Source organism: Rhinopithecus bieti, unplaced genomic scaffold (assembly GCF_001698545.2).
Source record: "Rhinopithecus bieti isolate Rb0 unplaced genomic scaffold, ASM169854v2 scaffold_39746, whole genome shotgun sequence".
Lineage (NCBI taxonomy): Eukaryota > Metazoa > Chordata > Mammalia > Primates > Cercopithecidae > Rhinopithecus > Rhinopithecus bieti.
The window spans coordinates 1,100,922-1,118,657 of record NW_016816960.1 but is presented as its reverse complement, the minus strand read 5'-3'; the positions used below and the strand labels follow the sequence as shown (position 1 = coordinate 1,118,657).

The 17,736-nt window shown below is 45.9% G+C and overlaps 1 protein-coding gene across 10 annotated transcripts in view; it reads right to left on the bottom strand.

The window, feature by feature from the left end:
• Positions 1-17,736, bottom strand: part of KIF9 (kinesin family member 9) — a 57,560-nt gene that overhangs the window by 36,221 nt on the left and 3,603 nt on the right. For 5 of the 10 annotated variants that reach the window (XM_017855693.1, XM_017855690.1, XM_017855687.1 and 2 more), the window contains 8 exons: positions 15,658-15,755; positions 13,704-13,869; positions 11,923-12,029; positions 9,570-9,794; positions 5,377-5,460; positions 5,173-5,265; positions 3,942-4,089; positions 2,187-2,251 (listed from right to left, as the gene is read on the bottom strand). In XM_017855693.1, the coding sequence (XP_017711182.1) occupies positions 2,187-2,251; positions 3,942-4,089; positions 5,173-5,265; positions 5,377-5,460; positions 9,570-9,794; positions 11,923-12,029; positions 13,704-13,869; positions 15,658-15,750 (981 nt within the window). In that variant the 5' untranslated portion in view covers positions 15,751-15,755. The remainder of the gene's footprint in view (positions 1-2,186; positions 2,252-3,941; positions 4,090-5,172; positions 5,266-5,376; positions 5,461-9,569; positions 9,795-11,922; positions 12,030-13,703; positions 13,870-15,657; positions 15,756-17,736) is intronic. The other 5 variants (XR_001882168.1, XM_017855685.1, XM_017855692.1 and 2 more) reach the window with 2 other exon arrangements.

Sequence of the window (17,736 nt, the reverse complement as noted above, 5' to 3'; positions counted from 1 at the left end):
TTTCCTGAGCTGTAACCATCGCAGGAGGTGGGGATAAAGGGAGACAGGGAGCTTCTACTGTCTTGGAGGGCATCTTTCTTAACAAGGCAGCCAGGAAGCCCATTTCTTATGGCTCTTCTTGGGGTTCAACCATTTGTTTTTTTTTTATTTTTTTGTTTTTTGTTTTTTGTTTTTTTCCTTTTGAGATGGAGTCTTGCTCTGTCACCCAGGTTGGAGTTCAGTGGCCCAATCTCTGCTCACTACAACCTCTGCCTCCAGGGTTCAAGTGATTCTCCTGTCTCAGCCTCCCAAGTAACTGGGATTACAGGCGCCTGCCATCATACCCTGCTAATTTTTGTGTTTTTAGTAGACACGGGGTTTCACCATGTTGGCCAGGCTGGTCTCAAACTCCTTACCTCAAGGAGTGATCTGCCCACCTCAGCCTTCCAAAGTGCTGGGATTACAGGCATGAGCCATCATGCCTGGCCTCAACCATGCTTTTTATGCCATAAGACCAAGAAGTTCCAGAAGTCTTCCTCTGGGGGTGCTGCCTGCACGTCAGCTGGATCTCTCCTCCCCTGCCTCCCAAGTCCCAGGGTGCTGGATATATGACAGGAGCATTCTCCTTGGAAGCTGGGACAGTCCCTAATGCACACAGCTGGGAGACCCTGCAGGCATGTCTTGCCCTGAAGCATCTTTGGAAATAACCTGTTTCACCTAAGTAGATTATCCAGGTGACTGAAGCTTGCCTTAAACATCCACACTTGAAAAGTAAAATATCTAATGATAGCTTTTCTAATCTGTCTCTTGTGGGGTTTTTTTGTTTTGTTTTGTTTTTTGAGACATCTCGCTCTGTCACCAAGGCTGGAGTGCAGTGGCACGATCTCGGCTCACTACAACCTCTGCCTCCCAGGTTCAAGCGATTCTCCTGCCTCAGCCTCCTGAGTAGCTAGGACCACAGGCGTGCACCACCACGCCCGGTTAATTTTTGTATTTTTAGTAGAGATAAGGTTTCACCATGTTGCTCAGGCTGGTCTCGAACTCCTGACCTCAGGTGATCCACCTGCTTCAGCCTCCCAAAGTGCTGGGATTACAGGTGTGAGCCACCGTGCCCGGCCCCTAATCTGTCTTATGTATGATGGGTGGCACTTCAGAGGAAGGTTGAGAAAGCCCCAGGCTGGAGGTGCTCAGCTGTGCGGACTCACCTGTGTCACTGAGCTAGACCTTTATTCCTGCCTCTAATTCTCACAAGCTTCTCCCTTCCCCAGGCCACCTGTGTCCTGCCACTTGGATAATCTCCCTGACTAATCCCACCTCTGGCCACAGCCCTCCCCTACTCAAACCCTGTGACAGCTGCAGCCACCTGTAGGAGAACAGCCAAGGCCTCAGCTGGGCCACCAGGGCCCATTCAGGCCCTGTGATTTCTTTTCTTCTTCTTGCTGAGAGCCCCCAACCCCCGCACCAGACAGATGTTCCTGGTGTGGGTCACATCTTCAGTCCCACTATTACCTCTGCCAGGAATACCTCCACTTATCCTACCACCAAGCCTTTAACCCCAGCCACCTCAGTGCCCACCTTTCCCTACTCTAGCTTCAGGAAAAGTTCCCCGTCACCCCCATCCTGGCCTCCTCTGAAGGTCTGCTCCTTCTGGGACTCACATTACTTAGGACCATGGCTTCTCTCTCTTTCTGGGTTGAGGATGCTGAGGCCCAAGGCCATTTATGACTAATTTCTACCAGGTTATGCCTCCTTACCATGGTGCACATGGCAGGTGCTTAATACCATCTGCTCATACTGGCCTTATAACCACAGCCTGGAACCCTGTGGGGTTTTCAAGATGTTTAAACATGCCTGATTATAAAGAACAAGTGATCAATGATCCTTCTTGATCCCAATTCCAGGAGCAGCACCCCAGGAAACATGGTCCTTGTCTTCACAAAGCTGGCTCTCAGTCTCCCTCCTCATGCAGTCCCCCATGCTGAGCCCGCCTGCTGGCTGGCCCTCTTCCTCCACACAGTTTAGTGCTTGGTGTGTGGATTCTGGCTCTGGGCCCCCTCAGCAACTGTGGCTCAGACTCACCCCTGGATCCTTCCACTCTTGACAATGTCTATAGTCACTGTGCCAGCTTAGCCAGCCTGGAGCCTTACCCTGCCCTGGCACCCATGAGGGGGGATTCCGACCTGGTTTCATTGACTGTCTTTACATACCGTTTCTTCTAACTGGGCAGCTTCTCCATAGATGTTTGTCACGAGGACCATATTGCAGTTTCCCCCTGCAGAAAGCAAGACACAGAAGGGCTGTGAACCATGTGTTTTTTCTGCTCAAAGGAGTTGATGGGGTCTGTTACACACTGAATGTTTTTTGTTTGTTTTTTTGAAACAGGGCCTCACCATGTCACCCAGGCTGTAGTGCAATGACACGATTACAGCTCACTGCAGCCTCAATCTCCTGGGCTGAAGCAATCCTCTTGCCTCAGCCTCCCAAGCAGCTGGGACCACAGGTGCACACCACCACACCTGGCTAATTTTTTTTTGTTTTTAGAGACAAGGTCTTGCTATGTTGCCCAGGCTGGTCTTCAACTCCTGGCCTCAAGCGATCCTCCTGCCTCAGCCTCCCAAAATGCTGGGATTACAGGTGTTAGCCACTGCACCTGGTCAAGACTGAATGTTTTTGTCTTTACAAAATTCATATGTTGAAGTCGTAACCCCTATGTGATGGTATCTGGATGTGAGGACTTGGGGAGGGGGAGGTAATTTGGTTTAGTTGAAGTCAGAGGGTGGGGCCCCCACGATGGGGTTAGTGTCCTTATAAGAAAAGAGACCAGAGCCCTCTCTTTCTTTCCATGTGAGGATACGCAAGAAGGTGGCCATCTGCAAGCCAGGAGGAGGGCCCTCACTAGGCATTGAATCTGCTGGCACTTGAATCTTGAACCTTCCAGTCTCCAGAACTATGTGAAATAAATGCCTGTTGTTTAAGCCACTTAGCTTATGTTATTTTCTTTTTTTTTTTTGAGACGGAGTCTCGCTCTGTCGCCTGGGCTGGAGTGCAGTGGCTGGATCTCAGCTCACTGCAAGCTCCGCCTCCCGGGTTTACGCCATTCTCCTGCCTCAGCCTCCCGAGTAACTGGGACTACAGGCGCCCGCCACCTTGCCCGGCTAGTTTTTTTGTATTTTTTTTAGTAGAGACGGGGTTTCACCGTGTTAGCCAGGATGGTCTCGATCTCCTGACCTCGTGATCCGCCCGTCTCGGCCTCCCAAAGTGCTGGGATTACAGGCTTGAGCCACCGTGCCCGGCCAGCTTATGGTATTTTCTTATAGCAGCCTGAACTGAGACAGGGTCAGAGAGGACACATACATTTGTGAGGCTGGGAGGTAAGGGGAAGAGAGAAAGAGAGGCCACTAGATGTACCTAAAAGAGGATCCAGGAGAAAACAGCAGAGGAGAGATGATACAGGGCAGGGAGGGGCAGGGACAGGAGAGGGAGGTATGAGTCGGAGCTTTGCTCAGGGTGGCACTCAGTTAACAATCAGACACTAGTGACTGTGTTGTCAGGCTTAACACAAAGGCCTAGGGCCATAAGGATGATAAGACACAGCCCCCGCTGCTCTGTCTAGGAGGCTGCAAGGGAAGGGAAGACACCATGGGAGAGAGGCCCTCGCCCCAAGTCTTCAGGCTGTGAAGGATTCTGCCAGCTGTCCCCTCAGGACAAGGGGAAAAGAGAAGGTATTCCCAGTACAGGTAAAAAGCCTAAGGAAGGTTCTGAGCAGTGAATAGCATGGTGTGTTCTGGGCACAGTGCCTGATTCTGCCTTTCCAGGTGTCTGAAGTCACTATGAATGTGCTGCAGGTGAATCCATGCCACCAGGAGGGAACAATTCTATTACCGCCAGTGGCAGATGTGTCAAACCTGTCCCTCCTCAAAGACACAGACCCTCCTCCCTGGGCAGCAACTGTACCCCCTTACCTAACGAGTCCTTCAGAGCGTGGGTGAGCTTGCACTGCCGAAAGGGGATGTGGTCCCGCTTCTGGTCCCCGAGGGCAATGATGGCCTGCTCCAGGAATGACAGCGATTTGTTGATGTAGGTGGCTTCTTTCAGGACTCGGCCCTCAGACTAGAAAGCAAAAGTTAATTCCACTTTGGATGGAATCAAGCAGCTGCCCCACTAAGAACAGCAGCCTTCCTGGTCTGGAGAAACGCTGTAAGTCTGTGGTCAGGCCAGCGCCTCCTTCCCAGAACCAAAGTCTTCCCGCAGTGTCATGCAACTGTATTCCATCTTGGGCTAATAATGGTAATACCAAAACTCAGAAATACTCATTTGAACACTCACGTGAACGCTCGTGAGAATGTGAATGCTTACATGAATATTCATATGGACATTCACTCAAAGATTCACATTAGTATGAATATGTACTAAAATACTTGTCTAGATATTTGAGCAAAGAATCCCATGAATATTCACACAAACACTCATGAATGCACATACAAATTCTCATCTGAATACTCTTGTTAATACTTGTGCTAATACACTCATACAAATACTTATTTGAAATATTCATGCGAACACTCATATTCATTCACAAAGAAGCCAGGTGTGGTGGCTCACACTTGTAATCCCAGTACTTTGGGAGACCAAAGCAGGAGGATCGCTTGAGCCCAGGAGTTCAAGTTCAGCCTTGGCAACATAGCAAGACCCCGTCTCTACAAGAAAATTTAAAAATTATCCGGTCATGGTGGTGCGTACTTGTGGTCCCAGATACTTGAGAGACCGAAGTGGGAGGATCATTTGAGCCTAGGAGGTCAAGGCTGCAGTGAGCTGTGTTTGTGCTACTGTACCCCAGCCTGGGAGACAGAGTGAGACTGTGTCTCAAAACAACAACAAAAACACACACAGAGAAATGCTATACCAGCAAAGAATATTTACTAAGCACTGAGTGCCAGGCACTTTGCTAAGAATGTAGAGGGCACTATCTCATTTAATGTTTACAAAAATCCTCTGAGCTATGAACCGCCCCCAGGTAATAGCTATTCCCTCTTTGCCAATCCTGTCCCTCCAGCAAGCCCACATGTCCTACTTCGCCTAGCTCAGGACTGTGTTCACAAATATCCAATGAGTCATGGCCCAGATGTGCGGGCACTATGCCAGACAGAGGGCTCGTGGCTTATTGAGTAGCAACCTCCAGCCCCCATCACTTACCCCAGACTTCCCCAGCCTCTCTGAGCCTGCCAGATCCACCAAGTTAATTTTGGAAGTGATGTACTTTTCCTCTGATAAGGTCCGGGAATGGGCCTACAAAACATCCAAGCAGAAGTTAGACTGTCACAGGGAGAAGTTTCTGACTGAGCAGGCCCCATGGGAACTGACTGCCCCGTCTGGGCTGATCAGAGAGCTTGCACCTACCTCCAAGTAGATGGTGAAAATGCAGTGTGATCTAGAAGAGTTTTTGCTCATAGTGTGGGAGGCTATAATCCTGTTGGTCTCACCCTGAAGAGGAAGGGAATCATAGGCAACATTTTGAAAAACAAAAACGACAAGGCACTTGCGTCATTTTTCGATTATACCAATAGCTACACAAGTAGTCTCACATCACTGCAATCAGCTGGACCTTCCAGGCAAACGTCTATTATAAACTAATAGAAAGGGAGTCAAATTGGAGTCCACATCTATACTTTCACCCGCTGCTGGGAACGTGTGAATTGGTATAGCTTTCTGAAAAGCAAAGTGACAATAAAAATCAAGAGCCTTAAAAATGTCTATGAATATTGAATCAGAATCAACCTGCATGTCCAATAATTTGGGAATGGTCTATGTGTACAACGGAATATTGGGCAGCCAGGAAAATGCTGACACATAGTTTTTAATAACAGAGAAATGGGGCCAGGCGCAGTGGCTCACGCCCGTAATCCCAGCACTTTGGGAGGCTGAGACGGGCGGATCACGAGGTCAGGAGATCGAGACCATCCTGGCTAACATGGTGAAACCCCATCTCTACTAAAATACAAAAAATTAGCCGGGCGAGGTGGCGGGCGCCTGTAGTCCCAGCTACTCAGGAGGCTGAGGCAGGAGAATGGCGTGAACCCAGGAGGCAGAGCTTGCAGTGAGCTGAGATCATGCCACTGCACACAAGCCTGGGCGACAGAGTCCATCTAAAAAAACAAACAAAAAAACAGAAATGTAGAATCCAAAATCATATTATAGCATATTATAGCATGATCTAAGGAATGCAAAAGCATTTATAGAAGAAATAAGCAGAATTCTGCTACTAAGATGTTAATAATAATTGCTTCTGGGTTGGGATTTATAGGTTCTTTTTTCTTTTTTATACAGTTTTGTATTTTTTTTTAGTGAGCGTGTATTACTTTAAAATAATAATTTATATTTTATTTATTTATTTTGTGTTCTCCTTGATTTTATTTATTTATTTATTTTGAAAGAGCATCTCAGTCTGTCACCCATACTAGAGTGTGGTGGCACGATCTCGGATCACCACAACCTCTGCCTCCCGGGTCCAAGCCATCCTCCCACCTCGGTTTCCTGAGTAGCTGGGACTACAAGCTTGCACTACCACACCTGGCTAAGTTCTGTATTTTTTGTAGAGACATGGTTTCACCATGTGCCCAGGCTGGTCCGGAACTCATGAGTTCAAGAGATCTGCCCGCCTTGGCCTGCTAAAGTGCTGGGATTACAGGCATGAGCCACTGTGCCTGACCTAGTAATTTGTATTTTTAAAGGGACAGTAGGCCCTTACCTCTAATTTACAGGAGGAGGCCTTATAACCAGAATATACTTAAAAAGGAATGTGGTGGAAATGGCTGTTCTTGGAGAAAAAGGTCTTTGAGAGATAGACTGATGTCTCCTTAAATGCTGATGAGAAATGCTACGAACAAGCCCCAAAGTGAGGGTGTGGGACAGCCCCCTGGGGAGAGGAGAACACCTGCTGAAGAGGGAAGGCCTGAGGCTGTGGAGCAAGCCTAGCAGACCCCTGTGGCCATACCTCTATAACTTATAGCAGTGAGGCTATATAGTCTGTGGTCAGGCCTGTTCTACAAATCTAGTGACACTCACCAAGAATATAAGGGGTCACTTCATCTTTTTTTTTTTTTTTGAGATCATTCTCACCCTGTTGCCCACGCTAAAGTGCAGTGGCATGATGTTGGCTCACTGCAACCTCTGCCTCCCAGGCTCAAGTGATCCTCCTACCTCAGCCTCCCAAGTAGCTAAAACCACAGGTACAGGCCATCATGCCAGGCTAATTTTTTTTGTAATTTTTTTGTAGAGACAGGGTTTCACTGTGTTACCCAGGCTGGTCTCAAACTTCTGAGCTCAAGCAATCCTCCTGCCTCAGCCTCCCAAAGTACTAAGATTACAGGCATGAGCCACCACACCAGGTCATTCACCTTTATGCTTCAGTCCCCCTTCTGAAGTACCCTCTTGCCTTGTCTTTTTTTTTTCTGTTTTTTCTTTTTTTTTTTTTGTATTTTTAATAGAGAGGGGGTTTCATTATGTTGGCCAGGCTGGTCTTGAACTTCTGACTTCCAGTGATCTGCCTGCCCTGGCCTCCCAAAGTTCTGGGATTATAGGCGTGAGACACCATGCCCAGCCTTGCCCTGTCTTTCTGACCTCCTTTTTTTTTTTTTTTCTTTGAGACGGGGTCTCGCTCTGTCCCCCAGGCTGGAGTGCAGCGGTGTGATCTCGGCTCACTGCAAGCTCCGCCTCCCAGGTTCGTGCCATTCTCCTGCCTCAGCCTTCCAAGTAGCTGGGACTACAGGCACCCACCAACATACCCGGCTAACTTTTTGTATTTTTAGTACAGACGGGGTTTAACTGTGTTAGCCAGGATGGTCTCTATCTACTGACCTTGTGATCCACCTGCCTCGGGCTCCCAAAGTGCTGGGATTACAGGTGTGAGACACCGCTCCCGGCCTTTAAAAAAGATCCAGCTATTGACATTGAGGAAGTAAGTTGCTATGCTGTGAGAAGGCGCTATGATCATGCCTGTGAGTAGCCATTGCACAGATGCCCATTGCCTGGGCAATATAGCAAGAACTCACATAAAAAAATAAAGAGTTCCTAGCCTATATGACTTCTAAAAGAATAACATACACTTGACTGATTTCTTGTTTTTGAGACAGTGTTGCTCTATTACCCAGGCTGGAGTGCAGTGGCATGATCTCGGTTTACTGAAACCTCTACCTCCTGGGCTCAAGTGGTCCTCCCACCTCAGCCTCCCAAGCAGCTGGGACCACAGGCATGCGCCACCATGCCTGACTAATTTTTGTATTTTTGGTAGAGATGGGGTTTCACTGTGTTGCCCAGGCTGGTCTCAAACCCATGAGCTCAAGTGATCCACCTGCCTTGGCCTCCCAAAGTCCTGGAATTACAGGCGTGAGCCACTGTAGCAGTGCATTTGACTGGTTTCTAAAAGCTTTTATTTTATTTTATTTTTTTGAGATGGAGTCTTGCTCTGTTGCCCAGGCTGGAGTGCAATGGCACAATCTCAGCTCACTGTGACCTCTGCCTCCCAGGTTCAAGTGATTCTCCTGCCTCAGCCCCCGAGTAGCTGGGATTACAGGTGCACACCACCACTCCCAGCTAATTTTTTTTTTTTTTTTTTGAGATGGAGTCTCCCTCTGTCCCCAGGTTGGAGTGCAGTGGCGCAATCTCTGCTCACTGCAACCCCCGCCTCCCAGGTTCAAGCTATTCTCCTGCTTAAGCCTCCCGAGTAGTTGGGACTACAGGTGCGCATCACCACGTCCAACTCATTTTTGTATTTGCAGTAGAGACGGGGTTTCACTATGTTGGCCAGGCTGGTCTCAAACTCCTGATTGCAGGTGATCCATCCACCTCAGCCTCCCAAAGTGCTAGCATTACAGGCATCAGCCACCACACCTGGCCTTATTTTTTTCCATACAAGAGCTCATAATTTAACATTAACTGAAAAAAGGGACATAAGAATCATTTCAACTATGTAAAGAAAAAACTGCACAGGAAAAAAGACTGGAAAGAAATGAGCTAAAATATACATTATTGTTGCCTTATGTAAAAAACATATTATGCATGAATCATTTTATTCTTTGTCTTTTTATTTATGTAACAGGAAAGGAAGAGGAAATAAAATTCTTTTTTGTTCCTATTTTTTTTTTCAGCACTATCTGAACATGCTAAATGTGCATATGTTAATTTCCATTCTGATAATCAAAGTAAGTAAAAAACTAGCTGGACACAGTAGCTTGCCTGTAATTCCTGCACTTCAAGAGGCTGAGGCGGGAAGATTGCTTGAGCCCAGGAGTTCAAGACTAGCCTGGGCAACATGGCGAGACCTTGTCTCTACAAAAAAAAAAAAAAATTAAGTGGGCATGGTAGCATGCGCCTGTGGTCCCAGCTACTTGGGAGGCTCAGGCAGGAGGATCACTTGAGCCCAGGAGGTCGAGGCTGCAGTGAGCCATGTTCACACCAGTATACTCCAGACTTGGAGACAAACCAAGATCCTGTCTCAAAAAAAGAAAAGAAAAGAACAAAGAAAAAGAAAAGCTGAGAAGGAGTGTGGGAGGGAGGGAGACAAGGAAATGAACTCTCAGGTTTTATTATCTCACCTCAAAAAGGAGGCTGAATGCATCCTCCTCCTGACTTGTGAGGTGAACTGACAAGCCCTTAATGAAGACTCCTTGAGGGTTTTCCACGATGGTCATTGGTGTGATTGACGGTCCAACATAGGGCAGAGTGGACAGGAGATCAAACAGGCTCTCATTATAGATTTCCAAGTAGGAAACACGCACAGTGATGGCATGTGTGGGGCGTTCTTCGATCATCCTGAAAACCTAGATGACAGACAAGAGCAGAACTCCAACAGTCAGCTAGCATAAGGGGGGCTTCTTACCTCAGAAGGGAACATCAAGACATACAGAACTATTCTTGTCCTAAAGGAATTGGGTGATATTTAGTATCATCCTATAGTTTTTTTGAGGCTTGACATCAGATTGGCTAACACTTGAACCATCTCAAGAAGTAGAAGCATAATGAGTGGAAAGGACTCTGGAGTGAGGATTTCTTATTTTATAGAGTCTCATCATTTATGTGCCTCTTTCGAATCTATTTAATTCCATCTGCTTATAAATCTCTGTGATTGAGGCAGTGCAGGGACAATACCTATTTGTGGAAGGCACCATGAAATAAAATTATTTGTCGGCCGGGTGCAGTGGCTCATACCTGTAAGCCCAGCACTTTAGGAGGTGGAGGTGGGCAGATCACAAGGTCAGGAGATCGAGCCCATCCTGGCCAACATGGTGAAACCCCATCTCTACTAAAATTATAAAAGTTAGCTGGGCATGGTGGTGTGCGCCTGTAGTCCCAGCTACACAGGAGGCTGAGGCAGGAGAATCTTTTGAACCCAGGACACGGAGCTTGCAGTGAGCTGAGATCTTGCCACTTACACTGCACTGCACTGCACTGAGATCGTGCCACTTACACTGCCACTGCACTCCAGCCTGGGTGACAGACACTCCATCTCAAAAATAAATAAATAAATAAATAAATAAATAAATAAAATAATTTGTCTATGGTCACTCAGCTAGTAAGGGTAGAAGTAAAGCCAGAACTTAGCCTTCTCAACTCCTAATTCCCTCCCCAGTGCTTATCAAGGAAGGGATAATTCCTGAGGTCCTGCCTTCCTCTAAGAATTTACACCTGTGCTGTTCAAAATGGTAGACGTAAGTTACAGGTGGCTGCTGAGTACCTAAAATGTGGCTAGTACAAATGAACTGAATTTTAAATTTTATGTCATTTTAATTACATTTAGATTTAAAAACTGATGCAATTCAGTTATTGGTAAATTTTAAGTATGTCTGGAACAACTTGGGTATGTAAATCTACTTTTTCAACATTTCATGAAATCTAAATACAGATCAAGCATTTCTGATCATATTTATGCCTAAACTGAAATGTGCTCCAAGTATAAAATATGTACTGGATTTCAAAGACTTAGTATGAGAAAAAGAATGTAAACTCTCTCAATAAGTTTATATTGATTACATGCAGAAATATTTTAAATATATTTAGTTAAATAAAATATATCATTACAATTAATTTCATCTGTTTATTTTTACTTTTTTAAATGTGGTTACTGGAAAACTCAAATTTGCATGTGACTTACAGTATATTTCTATTAGAGGCATTGGGCTAGATTACTAAAGTCTAAGATGCTGAGATACTAAAGCTTTGACAGTGGGATATTAAGGATATTGCTCCAAAAGCAGGAGCATGGATGGTTCACATACTAGAGGAATGTCTACACTTCTTATAGGACTGGGCTGCAAAAGTGTTATAGGACAGGGCTGTAAAGCCGCCAAGATGCTTTCGGGGAAAGTCTTTTGCCTCCTACCTCCAACCAGAGGGTCCTTACAGAACCCAGGCTAGTGGGGCCCAAAGGAAGGCCCTTCTGTCCTATCTTCAGTTATGCTACTGAGACCCCCAGGGCTGACACAGTCCTGAAAGCTCAGGTCATGCCCTGCTTCTTGCTTTTGATCTTTCAGGGGCTGTGGTGGTGAAAAAAGCCAGAGTAGGCCAGTAAGGAAGCTCTGCAAGGGTCCATATGCGCCTCATTAAAACCAGGAAGGAGAATGATTAGGACCTCCAAATCCTTAATTACAGGATCACAGACCATTGGAGCAGCAAGAGGCTGATTAGCATGCCTGACTCCCCCCTTCCCAAATGAGGAAACAGGCTCAGTGCGGGTATGGGTCCGAGTCCGACACCCAACCTCCTGGTTTCCTGAGGCCCCTGAGTCTACTGACTCCAGAGCCCTGTGTATGTTTTCTCCAGTACCAGTACTCACTGCAACTCCTTCGAGGCCTGGTCCCCACTGTCTCTAGTAGCTGGCCTGGGGTCAGTAACATCTATGGCAGAGAGAGGGAACCTGTGTGGCATCCCACCCTTGGGCCCACTCTCTACCTGCTGCAGGGCACGAGGGAGGATCCCCCGGTGCTTGTAATTCTCAGTTGCCCCCGTCATGGTGTATGTCTTGCCAGCTCCCGTCTGCCCATAACACATGATGGTGCCTGCAAATATTTCAAAACACGGTGACATCCAGGAAAATAGCTCCAAGGATACTCTCCCCTCCCCCAGCATGCCTGGTGCCAGCCAGGCCCCTTCGCATGAAGATGGCCAGTGGGAGCAACCAAGAACACCAGGAATTCCACCATGGAAGAGGATGGGTGGGCAGGGGAGCAGGGACAAAAGTGGTCAAAACAAGGACATCTGCCCTGAATCTGTGGTCCCCACAATGCTTTGCTGTTCCCTCCACCAAGAGATGATCCGGCCCTAGGGCTTCTGAGAAGGACAGGGAATCTCAGGGTACAGAGGAACTGGAACTTTTCCTAAAAAGATGAGGAGGGAGATAGGAGCATTAGACTCCAACTCTTCTCTAGCACAGCTATGAACTGCCAGGGTCTCAGGGTTGGCAGGAGGTATCAACTTCCCCACAGAGGCAAAGAGGGGCTTTCAAAATCTCCAGGAAGAGATGGAGTGGAAAGGGCATTTTCTGTCAAAGGTGAGAATTCTTTGTAGACTACAAATTCCTGCAAGATCAAACAGAGCTCCTAGTTGGTTCCATGTCAATTCCAGAAATGTACCACCAAGAGCAGGCCCTGATCTGGCCCACTGCCCACCCTGGGAAGACTTTCATTGTACTTCTCAACATCCTTTAGGTCTACCATCACCACCAGGCTCCGGAACGCAAACCATGCAGTCACCCTGAGCTTAAGTTCCTATCTGTTCTTCCCCTTAGCATAGGCAGCCTGAGCCAGACCCCATCCCACAGACTGCCCATGGGCATTTACATGGCAGATCTGCCCAGGCAATGCTGGGCTGTGGAAATTTTTTGCTTTTGTCACATAGATGCTCTAGTTCTTGGGACTGGTAGCAGGTTTTACACAAGGGACCCTGATTCAGCATCTGAGTTGGAGCCAGAAATGGTTATCTATTAACCCAGCACAGATGAATGGGAAGGAGTCACTTCAGCTGCAACTCAGAGCCCATCTGTGGTTCCACAGCACCTCTGCTCAAGACTATTCATCTCCCTGGGCCTTAGTTCCTCTGTCTTCACCTCCTCAAGGTCACAATCCCTTCAGAGCATCATGAAAACCAAAAGAGACCTCCTTAAGCCTGGGGACCACATCTAAGTATCACATTCAGTATAAATTACAGCATCTACACTCAATGCACTTTTAAATATAAAACCTAAACTTGCAAAACAGGGAACATCCTACTCAGCAGCCACCAGATGGCAAAGTCTACAAACTGTGATATATTCTTTTATATATTCCTATACTAGAATATCAACTGTACATTAATTGTGTTGGTAGAATAATGAAAATAGCTCCTTGCAGGAAGCCGAGAGACAAATGTTTGGACTCCATCAAATTCTTCATAAAGACGCATCTTCAAAACTAATATTTGAGAGATTTGAAACAGGATAATAATTGAACCCCTGTGACCTATAGACAGCTACAGTCTTTTAATTTTCCTATGAAGGTAGAATCCCAGGACATTGGATCAAGCCATGCCCACAATGTCAACAAGCAAACAGTAAGTTTTGCAACGTAAGAACATGGAGACAGACAAATAAGCATACAAATGATAGTAAGTGAGGTTTTATTTTATTCACCACAAAATATTTGCATCTCTTACTCCTCAGGTTCTTACATAAGACAACAGTTAATTAATTAAGTTACCATTATAGCCATTGAGGGCCTGAGAAACCACATCCTTTGCAACTGTCTCATAAACCAAGTCCTGGGAGGCATCGTGAAGAACTCCATCCAACTTGAATGACCAGTCTGTCTGTTGGTTATTGACAACTCCTCTCCGAATGTCTTTTTTTAAGTGAATATCGATGCTCTAGGAAAAAAGAGTGAGAAAGAAAAAATGTTATTTGTTCAAAAACGGGTATTAAAAAAATCACTGATAGCTGAGGCCTAATTTGGAGGGAACAGAGGAAGTGAACTGTAGGATGAACAGGGACTCCCACGTAGGGGCTGATATTCCAGATGAATTCTTTGGGATGGGAGAAGAGAGCTCCTGCAGGGAGGTGGAAAGATCAGGAGACTGGAGCACTTCCTAGTTTTAGCACCTCTAACCCTAGTTCATAGGGTGCTGTCTGTCTTGGTTTCTCCACCTATGATATGAGGTCAAATTTATCATGTTCTTATTAAACAAGTTTTACATAGATTCCATAAGCATAGGGAGGCCTTGAATTATGCCAGAGGGAATAGTGAGCCTGGCGACAGAGGCCTGGACTCCAGCCCCATTGCTCTGGTTGCTGGCAGTGAGGCCTCCCTCAGCTCTGCATTATGGTGAACACCTACTTCCACACAGACGCTATGAGCCAAAGTGAGTGATAATGAAATGGAAGCCACAGAGAAGGCTATGGACTTCTCAGACATTGGAATTAAGAGTAAATTGAGGGTGCCATCAGCAGATTATTAGATGCATGCCCCTTCATAGTAAGCCATTGTGGTAGTAGCTGGCTTAGGGACATACTGGGTAAGGTCAATGGTAGATTCCAATCTTCTTGATGAGAACTTCTGATGTAAAGACTCTTGCTGAAATCTTACACTGACTGCCCTAATGCAGAAGCTATACCTGGCTACAGAGAGAAAAATTAAGATCAAGAAAGACAGACTTGGCCGGACACGGTGGCTCACGCCTGTAATCCCAGCACTTTGGGAGGCCACAGCAGGTGGATCACCTGAGGTCAGGAGTTCGAGACCAGCCTGACCAACACGGTGAAACCCCATCTCTACTAAAAATACAAACATTAGCTGGGCATGGTGGCACGTGCCTGTAATCCCAGCTACTAGCGGGGCTGAGGCAGAAGGATCACTTGAACCTGGGAGGCGGAGGTTGCAGTGAGCCGAGATTGTGCCACTGCACTCCAGCCTGGGCAACAGAATAGGATTCTGTCTCAAAAAAAAAAAAAAAGAAAGAAAGAAAGAAAGAAAGAAAGACTTGGTGCATTCACACATTAAATGCTCTGTGCTTCTGTGTTCATTGAAAACCACGTCCAGCAGGACACATTTGAAAGCGTTGCATGTGAGCTCTTTTCTGACCGCTAGGATCTATGAGGCTTGGGCAGTTTGCCCTTTAATTTTTCCTTTGAAGAATGTTTCAATGCTGCCCAGAGTAGGCCCATAATCGTTTGCTGAATGAAAACATCTAACACTCTCACGCTGTCCTAAGCCTTCAGAAGCATTCTCAGGGTGAGGATATAGGGACGGATATATCTTTCCACTTCTCTTGATAAGTATTTCTCCAGATGTTTTGATAAGCTAAACAGTAATGAACTCAAGATATTCTTATTGCACCCCTTGGGAGATCATACAATGACAGATCAATCACTAGAAAGCTTTATGAATGTGAACAAATGTCAATTTTTCTGTGTCAGATATGAGGGTAAACTCATTAATTTATTAAAGGTAAAATTATTAAAAGACAAAGAGGGGATTTTATTAATTTCCTCATTAGCAGCGTTGTGAGGGGGTGGTTTGGACTTGATGGACTCTAGAGTCCATTGGACCCTGTCCAATTCTATCTTGGTCCTTCAAAGGTTGTTTGGAAATACGGTCACACTATAGCAAGGTGGGACAGAGAGGCCCAGTCAGGTGAAGGCAAACACATTGCACTTACTCTTTTGTCATCTCCGTATCTGATCATTTCATGAGCAAAGTCATCGGTGGGTTTGACACGGACAAATGCGTGAACTTTTTTCCTAGTACCCATTCTAGCTAAAAAGAAGGGAACAATGAAATTTTGAATAGTCATTATCAAATAACAAGTAGAGAAGAGGGGTCATTCATTAAGAAGATCAGAAAAGAGTGACAAGCAGTCCATTTTTCCCTCTCTCCCTGAAAGCCAGTTTTCACCCCTCAGCATTTCAGTGTTCTACCCACAAGACACTACTCAACAAATACAGGCACTTTCTGCTTCACAGACTGCTTTGCCATTTTCCACCAATGACCCCAGAGAAACCGAAATACAAAGTAAAAAGAATGCTTCCTTTAGTGTCCTAATCTTAGATGTCATTTCTAGAAATGTTCTGCATCTAAGATGATGAGTCCACTTATGCTTTCCTTCTTTTATTATATTTTCTTCTGAAATACTTACTATGAAATACATTAAAACTAATTTTCTTTTCATTAACTTATCTTGCTTCAGATACAGCATCCTCTTCTCCAAGAGACTAACTAGATCAGAAATAGATGCCCTAGAAGTATATTTGGTCCATAATCAAATATTCTTTCTTCTCTTACTATATTAAGAAAAAATATCACAGACAGTCCCCTGCCTCCTCTTGCTCTCCTAAAACCTAACTATATTCTCATCATTTTCTTTCAGTGTGTGTGTATATCCGTGTGCACATATACATAGTAGTATAAATAAAGGAAGACATAGGACATATATACATACTTTTTTCTCTTTTTTTGAGACAGAGTCTCACCCTGTCACCCAGGTTGGAATGCAGTGGTGCTATCATGGCTCAATGCAGCCTTGACATCCTGGGCTCAAGTGATCCTCCTGCCTCAGCCTCCCCAGTAGCTGGGACTACAGGTGCGTACCACTGTGCTTGGCTAGTTCTCTTACATTTTTTTTGTAAGATGGTGTCTTACTATGTTGCCTAGGCTGGTCTTGAACTCCTAGCCTCAAGTGATCCTCCCATCTTGGACTTCCAAAGTGCTGAAATTACAGGCATACCCAGCTGATGTTCAATATTTTTTTTTAAATTAACATTTATTTCATTGTTTTATTTTTGGAGATAAGGGTTTCTTTATGTTGCCTAGGCTAGCCTTTAACTTCTGAGCTCAAGTGATTCTCCCATCTCAACCTTCCAAGTAGCTGACTACAGGCGCATGGCTTGGCTTTTAAAATACTAACTTTTGGCTGGGCGCAATGGCTCACACCATAATCCTAGCACTTTGGGAGGCCAAGGTGGGCAGATCCCTCGATGCCAGGAATTTTGAAATCAGCCTGGGCAACATGGCAAAAACCCATCTCTACAAAGAATACAAAAATTAGCCAGGCAGCCAGGTGCGGTGACTCACGCCTGTAATCCCAGCTCTTTGGGAGGCCGAGCCGGGTGGATTCCCTGAGGTCAGGAGTTCAAGACCAGCCTGGCCAACATGGTGAAATGCCATCTCTACTAAAAATACAAAAATTACCCAGTCGTGGTGGCAGACGCCTATAATCCCAGCTACTCAGAAGGCTAAGGCAGGAGAATCGCTTGAACCCGGGAGGTGGAGGATGCAGTGAGCTGAGATCGCATGATTGCACTCCAGCCTAGGCAACAGAGAGGGACTCCATCTCCAAAAAATAAATAAATGAATAAATAAATAAAATAAATAAATTAGCCAGGCATGGGGTGCATGCCTATAGTCTCAGCTACTCAGGAGGCTGAGGTGGGAGGATCACTTGAGCCCGGGGAAGTTGAGGCTGCAGTTAGCTTTGATCATACCACTGCACTCCAGCCTAGGTGATACAGTGAGACCATGCCTCAAAAAAACAAAACAAAACAAAAAAAACAAACTAACTTGGGCCAAGTGCAGTGGCTCTTGCCTGTAATCCCAGCACTTTGGGAGGCTGAGGATGGCAGATTACCTGAGGTTAGGAGTTCAAGACCAGCCTGGCCAACATGACGAAACCCTGTTTCCACTAAAAAAAAAACAAAAAACAAAATTAGCCGGATGTGGTGGTGGGCGCCTGTAATCTCAG